Here is an 11538-nt window from a genome sequence, read left to right on the forward strand (position 1 = left end):
GCACAGGCTCCAGACGCGCAGGCGCAGCGGCCATGGCTCACGGGCCCAGCCGCTCCGCGGCATGTGGGATCCTCCCAGACCGGGGCGCGAACCCGGTTCCCCTGCATCGGCAGGCGGACGCGCAACCACTGCGCCACCAGGGAAGCCCTGTCTCAGTTCTTATAATACAAGGTCTCATGAGCTTTCTGGGAGCCCCTGTCTGGTGACTCACTACTTTTCCTTGAGGAATTCCAGATTGGGTGGTGGCTGGACAGATGCCCCAAAGAAGCTGTCCTCAGGCCCCTGGACCTGGGGCCTAGAGCCAGTATCACCTAATTCTTGCTTCTTTGCCTTTCAGAAGTGCCACTGTCGGCAGCAAAGTTCATTTTCTAAAGAATGGTAAGGCAGCTGCTTGCAGTTCTGGCCTCAGGGATGCTGATCCGGCCTTCCTTCTGCAGAGGGGAGCCCTCTCATCCATGCTGGGAAACCAGGGTTCTTCTTCTTTACACTCCTGCTCATATACCTTCAATGGCTCCACAGTGGCCAGGGTGGCCTCCTGAGCCTGCATGCTCCCCAGGTTAGCCCTTCCAGGCTGAGCAGGCCCACCCACTTTGCCAAAGATTCACGGCTAATCAGTGCAGAGTTCAGGTCTCTCGGGCCTGGGGCCTTCACCGCTGCAGGGCACTGCCCCCCTCACCCTGTCCCTACCCCAGACCCCAATCCTAGTCCTGACCCAATTCTGACCCCGACCTCAGGGCTGGCTTGAAACCCTTTCAGACTGAGCTTCAATTAAGTCCCATTTCTCCAGCCTTCTCATACCAGAGGCCTGATAGGTCATGCGGGCCAGGGTGAGTTCAGGAGCCCCCAGGGAGGCAGGTCCTCCTAGGAATGATGGGTGGTTCCGTCTCCCAGGGTCCTCAATAGGAAGAGCAGCAGGGTTCTGTTAGACCCTGTGAGGAGTGTGTGAGCCCATAAAGACAGGCACTCACCTGGATGCCTGCATACTTGGGCTCAGCAGATATAGGTACACACTTACGTACACACCCACGGTCCACAGTCGTGTACACACACATAAGCAAACGTGCCAAAGGGCCCTGAGTGGTTGGTTTCATGCTCTTTGGAGCATGAAAGGCATCTTCATGCCTTCTTGAATCTGGCTCCTCCGTGGAGATCCCCACCTGGCTGCAAGCAGAGCCCAGGTCCCTCCTCTCTGCCTCCGAATCCCTGAGTGCCTCCCCCTTCCTCTCTTCCACAGCCCGTCTGTGAGCACATGGCAGAATCTCCAGTCTGCCCCTAGATATATGACCCGGTCTGTGGCACTGACGGGGTCACGTATGACAGTGAATGCAAGCTCTGCTTGGCTCGCGTGTAAGTCCACCCCCTCACCTTCCCCTGGGTTGGCTTGGGTGAGCCCCATCGTGGTGCATACGAGTCTGAAAGGAGCAGGACTTGACCTGCTTCTTCCTTCACTCACACTTGGCCTGGGAAGAGTCCTCCAACATTTGCCCATAACAGAGTGAATGCAAGTATAAATCAAAAGAAGGCACATGGTTCCAAGCAGAAAGCCCACTGGTGGGGGGTTCGGGGTGAGGGTAGAAACTCTGGGCTCTTTTCCTTGTTCTGCCCCCGACTGACTAGGTGACCTTATTTGTTCATTTATTCCTCCAGCCAACAGTTATTTATTGAACACCTACTGTGTGCTGGGTACTGGGGATACAACAGGGCATAATAAGCTAGACAGCATTACCGGCTCCTGGGGTAAACAGTCAGTCTAAGGGGGAAGCCAAGCTGAAGGTCAGCTAACGGCAACACAGAATGCTAAAGGCCCAGATGGGGGTGCACAGGGTACTGTGGGTACCAGGCAAGGACAAGGCAGGGAAGACTTCCCAGGGGAGGTGACACCTCAGCTCAGCCCTGAGGGATAAGTAGAAATTAGGTAGGAAAAAGAAGAAACAAGGGAAGGTAATTCCAAGTAGAGAAATGAGTTTGGAAAGATCTAGAAGGGAAAGAAAGTTTATATTTGAGGAAATATAAGAAGGTGGGTATGCTGGAGTACATTCTCATTTAAAGGAGAACGGGGGAGAGGCAAGAAATGAGTCAGAGCGAGCAGGGCCAGAACATGACCTTGGTACATCGGATCTCCTATTTGGTCTCATTTCTTCATTCATAAGACCTTGAGCCGGCCAGAGCTAAGTGAGAACACAGAAGAGAAGAAAGTCTTTGGAAGCTGCAATACTCTAGACAGATGGACTGTCCTAACTTGGAAAACGATCATGATAATTAAAGACTCATGGTTACATTGGGCGTAGAATCGACAAGCTGTGAGATTGGATGTGAGGGGTTGACAGGCAGGAAGGAAGCAAGAGCAACATGCTGGTTTCTAACTTGTAGGCTTGGGTGGCTGGTGGTGCCATGTGGCGGGGGGCAGGTGTGTGTGGCAGGTTTGTGGGGCAATGATGTTCGTGGACAGTGGAGCCTCTGGGACATCCCAGCGGCGATGTACAACAGACAATCACATGAACAGGCCTGGAGTCTAAGACAGAGGTCCAGGCCAGAGACAGATTTGTGGCCAACAGCATGCAGGGGTGGTTGAAAGCCCAGGAAGCTGAAACCGCCCCAGGGGAGGGTGTACAGAGGGAAAAGCTGTAGAAGGATATGCCCAGGGAGCCCTGGGACCTCCCCCGCACTGTACACTGGGTGGGCGGGGAGAGCTCAGCAGGGGGTCTGGACTGGGCCAGGGTTCCTGAAGGGTACATTACGGTTCCTGAGGAGGTGGCCTCATCCTTGTCTGCTGTGATCCTAGAAAAAAGACAGGACATCCAGATCATGAACGATGGCAAATGCTAACCCCACAGGAGCCCCTTGAGCCATGAAGCTTCAGGCTGGAGAACCACGGTGGGCATGGAGAGGATGTGACATGAAATAAAAGATTCAGCACAACCCGGCCAAGCAGGTCAGTGTCTTTGGGGATCCTGGGGAGGAGGTCGGCGTAGGGGGGAATTTTGCCGTCCTCCCTACTCTGAATCTGATGTCCTCTCCATCACTCTGGTGCTCCTTAACCCTGTCACATGTTCCCCTAGAGGTCCCAGGCATCTTCTGCCTTCTCGAGGGGGTCAGGACTCTGAGAGTCAGTCCCTGTCCCCAGGGCTCTATCCAGTGCTCCTGTGTGCCCCAGCCTGGCCTGTCACTGAGGTCAAGAACCTAAGTGAAATCTGTACCCTCTGCCACGGCAAGGCCCAGCCTCGAACAGCCTTTGGGAGGGTCCCACACCCCTCACAGTTTTCTCCCTGGGCTGTACCAGCACCCCAAATCTCACTCACACACACACAAACCCCCCACATGTCGACACTATCATGGCTGATATTCAGGTGGTATTCATCATACATTTGACTGCTTATTACAATACTGAACCAGGTCTGTAATTGTTGACAACAGGTGCTGCCCCAAGCCCTTGAGTGTCCCCCTGCACCCTGGCCACCATAGCAAGATCATGTCCAGACCCTGCTCTGCTCTTTTGGTCAACATCCATTCTGACTGGTTGTTAAATATGTTGACATTGGACACACACAGCTCACAGGCACTCACACAATGGCCCACAGGGACACGTAGCATTGGGAAATCCCACCATAGACAAAGATCCCAGCCCGTGGTATATGTCAGATACCCCCTCTTGGCCAAAGCTTACAGGAGGAGCCTTTTGGTAGTGGTGGAGGTGGTGAGCAGAGAGTGTGGAGAGGGGCCTGGCAGGTGGCAGCAGGGTCACACAGACTCCGATTCCTGCTCCAGGGCAGGCAGCTGGAACAGGAAAGGCTCGGCGGGAAAACACACACTGGGAGGAAAGTGGGGACAGGGAGGACAGGAACCAGCATTCCCTGGACCACTGAAATGGGAACCTGGGCAGGAATTGTTGCTGATAGGTCTGCAGGTAGCAGGGACTGAGAGGTCACCTGTAAGGCCCTTCTATGGCTATTGACAATAGAAACTTGTTTCCCACCTGCATAGGGTTGGTATAGGATTAAGTCTGGCTGTGAGAGACCAAAAAGCCGAAATAACAGTGGCTTAAACAGAAGTTAATTTCTCTCACACACAGACCTATGTAGTACTCTAACTTCATGTTCCTTTTATATTATACTCTGCTATCCTTATCAGTTTCCACCCCAATGTCCAAATAGCCGCTTCAATTCCAACCATCATGTCTACACTCAGCCCACAGAGAGGGGGAAAGGGCACTCTACTGCATCTGACGATGCTTCCCTAAGATGCACACAACCCATTGGCTAAAATGTAGTCTCTTGGCCACGCTAGTGCAAAAAGACTGGGAAATATTATTTTATCTGGTTGGCCACGTACTAAGCTGCAAATCAGTAGTTCACTTAGTGTAGGAAGAGTGGATATTGGTGACATCTAAGTCTCTGCCCTAAGTGGGAAGCCCCTCTTAGACCCAAGTGGCAGAGCTCAGCCAAGCTTCTCCTCAGTGACCCTCCCCTCCCAGGCTTCCACTCACACGATGAGGAATCACAAAGGTTAAGCCTGAGCAATGTGCCAGAACACCACACAGAAAGAAAGACCTAATTCCCCACTTTACAGATGTGGAAACTGTGGCCGTGTCTCTGGGAACCACCCTGAAATGTAAGTGTGGGCCCCAAAGGCCTTTCTATGGCATGTGACCCTGCTGCCATGGCCACTGCTGATTGGCCAGAAGATTATTCTCCAGATTTTTCAAATCAGAAATAAGGAAACACACCATTGTAAAGCAATTATACTCCAATAAAGATGTTAAAAAAAAAAAAAAAGAAAGAAGGAAACAGAGGCAGTTCCTCTCTGGTAGTGACATGCAATGAGATACAGAGAGAAATTTCAGGCAGCATTTGTGTTCCTGAAGCCCAACTGCCCTTGAACTTCCCAAAGTTACATGAGATAACATCCTACCGACACTTTTTCTATTTCAACACTCTCTCTGGAATAGGTTTGTGGTGTTTTCAACTAAGAGTCCTGACTACCAATGAAGAAGGGCTTCTCAGAGGGGATAAACTTTAAGCTGTGCCTTGAAGGATAAACAGAAATAACTGACTGAACAGAAAATGTGTGGGAGAATTCTTCCAACTCTGTGAGGCTGAAGGATGTTTATGGGATCACAGAGCCCCATTTGTTCCCCTGCGGCAGGACTGATCATGTTATGGGCAAGTGGGCAACTGAGGTGTACTCTTCCCCTGTTCATAGGCAGAGATGCCCTGTAGATGTGCAGATCTATGTGAGTGGGCCGTGTTACTACCCTGCACATCTGCTGGGCAGCCCACCCTTAAATAAGACAATGGCTAGCGGATGCTGTAAATCCCAGTGCTGACGGAGCTTCAGTGGGTGAGTGCAGCAGTGGAAATTTCACTATTAATGTGTGCGGTCAACATTCATTCATTCTCCAAATATTTATTGAGCATCTAATATAAACCAGACAATCTGCTTGAAATACAACTGTTAAGACAAAGAAGCTCCTTAACCCAAGGAACTCACAGTCTAGCATAAAGGCAAATATTAATCAAATAATCCCACAAATAAATCATCATAGACCATGATAAATGCTGTTTATCGTAAAAAGTCATGACAAACTGTGAGAGGATATCACCTGGGGGCTTGATGTTCTCAGACAGTAGGTGAGGTTTCTCCATGAAGAGACATTTACGTTCTGAAGGATGAACAGGAGTCACCTAGGACAGGGGTAGGGATAGGGGAAGGATGGCATGGAACTGTCCAAGCAGAGGAATAGCGTGTGCAAAGACCCAAGGTCAGGAGAGGGCACAGAGCACCTGAGGGCCTGAACTAGACCAGAGTGGCTGACAGCAGAGAACAAACAGGAGAGTGGCCCGAGATGAGAAGGGAGCAGGGAACGGACCTTGGCCACTGAGGTTTTTAAGCAGGGGACTGACATGGTAAGATGTGTACTTCACAATCACTCAGTTGCTCTGGGGAGAATGAACTGGAGAGGGTTAGAGGGGAACTGCAGAGGCCAACATGGGAGATAAATAGAAGGAAAAGAGAAAACGAGAGGGTGTGAGCAATCCCATGTCAGTTGGGAGGCAAATCGGCAGAGATTAAGGACTTGGGCTCGGACTCAAGCTGCCCAGTTTGTGTCCTGGCTTTGTCACTTACTCTGTGATCTTGAGCAAATTACCTGAGCTCTTCTATAAAACAGGGATAGTATCTGTCTACCTCCTAGACTGTGTAAGGATTAAATGACCAATATACCTCAAGAGCTCAGAGTGGTATCTGGCACACAGGAACGTGCTGTGGCCCAAGGCTACACAGCTACTACCTAGAAACAGACAAATACAGGACTGCTCTGATTAAAGCTGGGGGTGGGCGGACCAGGCCCCGAGCCTCGTCACTTGTCCACCCTTAACCACCACCTTGTCCTAGTCCCACCCACACAGCCCTAAATGCCTGGGACTTCACAGACTCCCTCTCTGCCAAAGAAGGTTGGCCTCAGAGTGGCCTGTTGGAAGCCTGTCTCCTGGGAACTGTGTGAAAAAATGGGGTGACGGCAGCTGACCTGTTTAAGCGTTCCAGCACACAGGGCCACTCTCAACTTTATAACATAACTAGACTAGAACCTCAGAATGCTTTTGCTTCCCATACTTCATCTACCAAAAGGAAAAAAAGTCTAAACACTCTCCTGTTTGTTGACTTATATATAAACTGTTTTATTTTTTAGAATAACAATGAAGGGGAAAAAGGCCACAAAACAGACAAAAACAGCCTCGAAGGAATTCGAAGGACATGTAGATCTCAGAACGGTACGGTTAACAGAAATGCCTTTGAAGGAACTCCTGAGAAGTTTATGGTGGCCCTCACTACCTGCCTGCTTTATTATTCACTCTGTCTCTCCTCTCTGCCCCTCCTAAACCATGGTTGTGACCCGGTTTCGAGCAGAGACTTAGTCAACTCTGGGCTGTAACCTGCTAGAGATTTGCTTGGGGACAAGGAAGCCCATGGATCAACCACAGGCCCCAGTCCAGGAGCGGCCCCCTGAGACCTCACGGCCTGTGACTGGTCAGGGTCACTTGCGGGTGAAGACAGGGTCTATGAACCCACAACCCAGCCAGCTGTTCCAGAATTAGGTCACAATGAGAGATACTTGGACTACCTGTGTGCCAAACACCTGTTCTGAGCCATTCCTAACATTCTTGACCAGATGTAGCCTCCTGGTGATTCTGGTTTACACAGATGGGACTATGGGATCATAAGGGCAAAAAGGCCTCATGTATCTGAAGACAGGATAGCTGATAAACCCAGAACTACCCCAGGACAAATGAGAGCTCTCACCAGCCCTAAGAAAGCATCCAAAGGTCAAAAAAGCTGGGAAGACTTGGGCAGAGGAGGCCCTCTCCAGACAAGGTGGGCTGCTGGACAGCACAGATATACACAGACGGAACGAGAAACTGACAGGAGCGCTAAGATTGCACAGACAATACTTGTTCACTGAGAGCAGGTATAAGAGGAAAACTGGCAATCAGTCAGTTGTCCCCAGCAGCCCCAGGGAAAGCACGTAACTTCTGTTCCAGAGAGTGCAGAGCTGGTGGAGCTGTTCTTCAAGGCAACACAGCCTTCTCCGCCTCACCTCAGTCAGCCAGGGCCAAGTTTGTGGCCTGCAGTCGCTCTGTCTCCTGGCAGATGCTCTGCTCCACTGTATCACACACAGCTAGGAACGCCTACAAGGTAAATGCAGAGCAGTAAGGGCCCACTCGGGGCCAGGCACCCCTGCCAGCCCCACCCGCAAAAGGCTCTTTGCCCAGCCACTCTGGGGAACCCCTGGGCGACTGACTCAGGCTGAAACAGGTGTGCAGGGATGGAGATGGCCTGGGCTCCAGAGGAAGGAGGGGGAGGTAGAGGAAGCACAGGACCAGGGCTTCTGACAGTGCTCTATGCCAACAACCCCCAAAGGGTGCTGAGGACAGGAAGCCAGGCCACTGCAACTGCACGATTTCAGGGGGTCCTGTCCATCGGATCAGTATAACATGTCAGCCCTATCTGCTCTCTGGCCATCTTCCTTCCCAATTAGTTTAAATCCAAATTTAATTACAGGGACATGAAAGGAGCTCTTCTCTTAGGTTCTGGGTTTATGCTGAGATATAATAACCAAAGAGAGGCCACACCACACTTGTACTCTACCCTACTTTGAACAGATACGTGCACCAACACATTACACTTTGTGATGCCCTACCACATAACTCACCTGAATCTTTTTCACCAAACCCTTCCTTTTCATTCGACTGTCTTTGAAATTTTCTGGCAGAACCTATGGAAGAATAAGTTGACATATAAATAATCCTCAGTGAAAATGACATAAGAACACGTCAGAAATACCTACAGTATACCGAACAGGCCACAGGTCACTAATGTGAATGACATGCATTTTCAGGAATCACTTCCCTGGATCTGTACCCTACATGGCCCTTCCCATGGCTCTCACCCCTATACAAGCTCCCTTTGTTCTTGGTGTCAGGGCCATAGATCTATAACATGGACTTTGTCCTCTCACTGTTTCCTGTGCATGGATACCGTGTCCTGGCTGGACCATGAGCTCAGTGTGGCAGGAAAAGCACAGTGCTTTTTGGCTTCTTCTTTACCACCTCCCCCCAAGAATCCCAAGCAGAGTAGTTTAGGCTAGAGATATCATTACTGTGTCATCTCTAAGAGGGAGCGTGGCATCAATGATTCCCAACAGCCTCACAGGAGCTGGGTCTGACTGAATTCTGTACAGGTAATGAGCTCAGTGAAATGTCAGACACACGTGTGTTAGGAAAGTTAAGCCCTGTGTTTCTCTAACCATGAGATCATGGACCATTTGGGTCCCAGCTTCCTGAGGATTAGATGCTACTGGCATACATAAATAAAAATGACAGGGACTTCCCTAGCAGTCCAGTGGTTAAGACTCTGCGCTCCCAATGCAGGGGCATGGGTTCAATCCCTGATCGGGGAACTAAGATCCCGCATACCGTGGCCAAAATAAATAAATAAATACATAAATAATATGACAAAAGCCCTATGTTGGTGGGACAGGAGAAATCAGGAACCATCTTACCTTTTTGTGTATTCCCCAAAGACCTAGCAGTGTCTGGTACACGATAGGTGCTCAATACCCTCAGGCAGTGAGTGCGATACTGAAAGAGTGAAACTGACTGAAAAATAGTCAAAGGAAACTAGTTCTTCTCAGCTGATTATTTACTTACTAGTGTGTCAATCTCTTCCAAGATCTTCATAAACTGCTCGATTGTGGCTTTTACTCTCCTGTTGAGTTTGCAGAGAGCCTCAGCTTGCAAATCCTTGGCCAGAAAACCCTGTGGAGGAATGATGCATTATTGCAAGGGTTCCTTGAGGCTGATGGAAAACTCCAAGCCAAGGCACTGATGAAGCAGCCACACCGAGTCCACATTCCCCAACAGGCTGGGCCAGACCTCAGACCTCAGGTCCACAACTTCACCTCTTGGGAAAAACAGAAAAGCCAGCCCTGGGCCACCCGAAGCACTGTAGTGGGCTGCAGGCCATTACATGGTCTATCTTACATGGTCCACTGGGGTCACAAATGCCTGCGGAGGCCTGGCTCTGGTGAATTCCCCGGTCACCAGTGTATACCCGCACACGAGGAGCAGACATTAAGAGCACAGGGTTTAGAGTTTGATAGGGCTGGGCTTCAATTCTGACTGCACTGTACTGGCTTGTGACCTTGAGCAAGTTCCTTAACCTATCTGTGCCTCGGTGTTCTCATTTTTAAAATGGAGATCATGATACCCACACTCCAGAGGGTTACCATGAGGATAAAGAGAAATAAATGTAGACCTTTAATAGAATTCCTGACACAGATGTATGTATGCTAACAAATGGCAGCACTTACATTATTTTTATTAAATTGTCTCTCTGTTTATTCACAATGCATGGCCTAATGACCAGTTAGCTGGTGACAACAGGTGGACAGCAGGGATCTCTGAGGATCAAAGCCGTAGGCTACAGATGCAGATTTGACAACATGTAGTATATATTAGCTGGCAATTCCAACTCAAAGAATTTATTCTACAAAAAAAATCGGAAACAGTCAAAAAAGATTTATGTCCGAGGACATTCAAAGAAGCATTATGGCTTCAAGATGGTGGAGCAGTAAGACGTGGAGATCACAAATACATCAGAAATACATCTACATGTGGAACATCTCCTACAGAACACCTACTGAATGCTAACAGAAGACCTCAGACTTCCCAAAAGGCAAGAAACTCCCCACGTACCTGGGTAGGGCAGAAGAAAAAAGAATAAACAGAGACAAAAGAATAGGGATGGGACCTGCACCAGTGGGAGGGAGCTGTGAAGGAGGAAAGGTTTCCACACACTAGAAGCCCCTTCACTGGCAGAGATGGGGGATGGCGGGGAGGGGAAGCTTCGGAGCCACAGAGGAGAGCACAGCAACAGGGGTGCAGAGGGCAAGGCGGAGAGATTCCTGCAGAGGATCGGTGCCGACCAGCGCTCACCAGCCCAAGAGGCTCGTCTGCTCACCCGCCGGGACAGGCGGGGGCTGGGAGACGAGGCTCGGGCTTCGGAGGTCAGATCCCAGGGAGAGGACTGGGGTTGGCTGCGTGAACACAGCCTGAAGGGGGCTAGTGCGCCACATCTAGCCAGGAGGGAGTCCGGGAAAAAGTCTGGACATGCCTAAGAGTCAGGAGACCATTGTTTCAGGGTGCACGAGGAGAGGGGATTCAGAGCACCGCGTAAATGAGCTCTAGAGACGGGCGTAGCCGCGGCTATCAGCACGGACCCCAGAGACGGGCATGAAACGCTAAGGCTACTGCTGCAGCCACTAAGAAGCCTGTGTGCAAGCACAGGTCACTATCTACCCTCCCCTCCTGGGAGCCTGTGCAGCCCGCCACTGCCAGGGTCCCATGATCCAGGGACAACTTCCCCGGAAGAACGCAAAGCACGACTCAGGCTGGTGCAACGTCACGATGGCCTCTGCCGCTGCAGGCTCGCCCCGCATCCGTACCCCTCCCTCCCCCCGGCCTGAGTGAGCCAGAGCCCCCTAATCAGCTTCTCCTTTAACCCCGTCCTGTCTGAGCGAAGAACAGATGCCCTCAGGTGACCTACATGCAGAGGCGGGGCCAAATCCAAAGCTGAACCCCAGGAGCTGTGCAAACAAAGAAGAGAAAGGGAAATCTCCCCAGGAGCCTCAGGAGCAGTGGATTAAATCTCCACAATCAACCTCATGTACCCTGCATCTGTGGAATACCTGAATAGACAACGAATCATCCCAAAATTGAGGGGGTGGACTTTGGGAGCAACTGTAGACTTGGGGTTTGCTGTCTGCATCTAATTTGTTCCTGGTTTTATGTTTATCTTAGTTTAGTATTTAGAGTTTATTATCATTGGTAGATTTATTTATTGATTTGGTTGCTCTCTCCCCGCCCCTTTTTTTTTTTTTTTTTTGGTGGTATGCGGGCCTCTCATTGTTGTGGCCTCTCCCATTGCAGAGCACAGGCTCCAGATGCACAGGCTCAGTGGCCGTGGCTCACGGGCCCAGCCGCT

At 50.5% G+C, this 11538-nt stretch overlaps 2 protein-coding genes across 2 annotated transcripts in view; one reads left to right on the forward strand and one right to left on the reverse strand.

Moving 5' to 3' along the window:
* SPINK4 (serine peptidase inhibitor Kazal type 4) overlaps window positions 1–1351 on the forward strand; it is a 7094-nt gene extending 5743 nt beyond the window's left edge. Inside the window, 2 exon segments of the mRNA XM_028494049.2 lie at window positions 338–378; window positions 1235–1351. Of these exon segments, the coding sequence (XP_028349850.1) occupies window positions 338–378; window positions 1235–1351 (158 nt within the window).
* Window positions 1352–1488: 137 nt separating this feature from the next.
* BAG1 (BAG cochaperone 1) overlaps window positions 1489–11538 on the reverse strand; it is a 22671-nt gene continuing 12621 nt past the window's right edge. The window contains exons 5-9 of the mRNA XM_028494048.2: window positions 9204–9311; window positions 8207–8269; window positions 7592–7682; window positions 2739–2778; window positions 1489–2168 (exon numbers count right to left, since the gene is read on the reverse strand). Coding sequence (XP_028349849.1) covers window positions 7593–7682; window positions 8207–8269; window positions 9204–9311 — 261 coding nt within the window. The 3' untranslated portion in view covers window positions 1489–2168; window positions 2739–2778; window position 7592. The remainder of the gene's footprint in view (window positions 2169–2738; window positions 2779–7591; window positions 7683–8206; window positions 8270–9203; window positions 9312–11538) is intronic.

This window comes from Physeter macrocephalus, chromosome 9 (assembly GCF_002837175.3).
Source record: "Physeter macrocephalus isolate SW-GA chromosome 9, ASM283717v5, whole genome shotgun sequence".
NCBI classification, from domain to species: Eukaryota; Metazoa; Chordata; class Mammalia; order Artiodactyla; family Physeteridae; genus Physeter; species Physeter macrocephalus.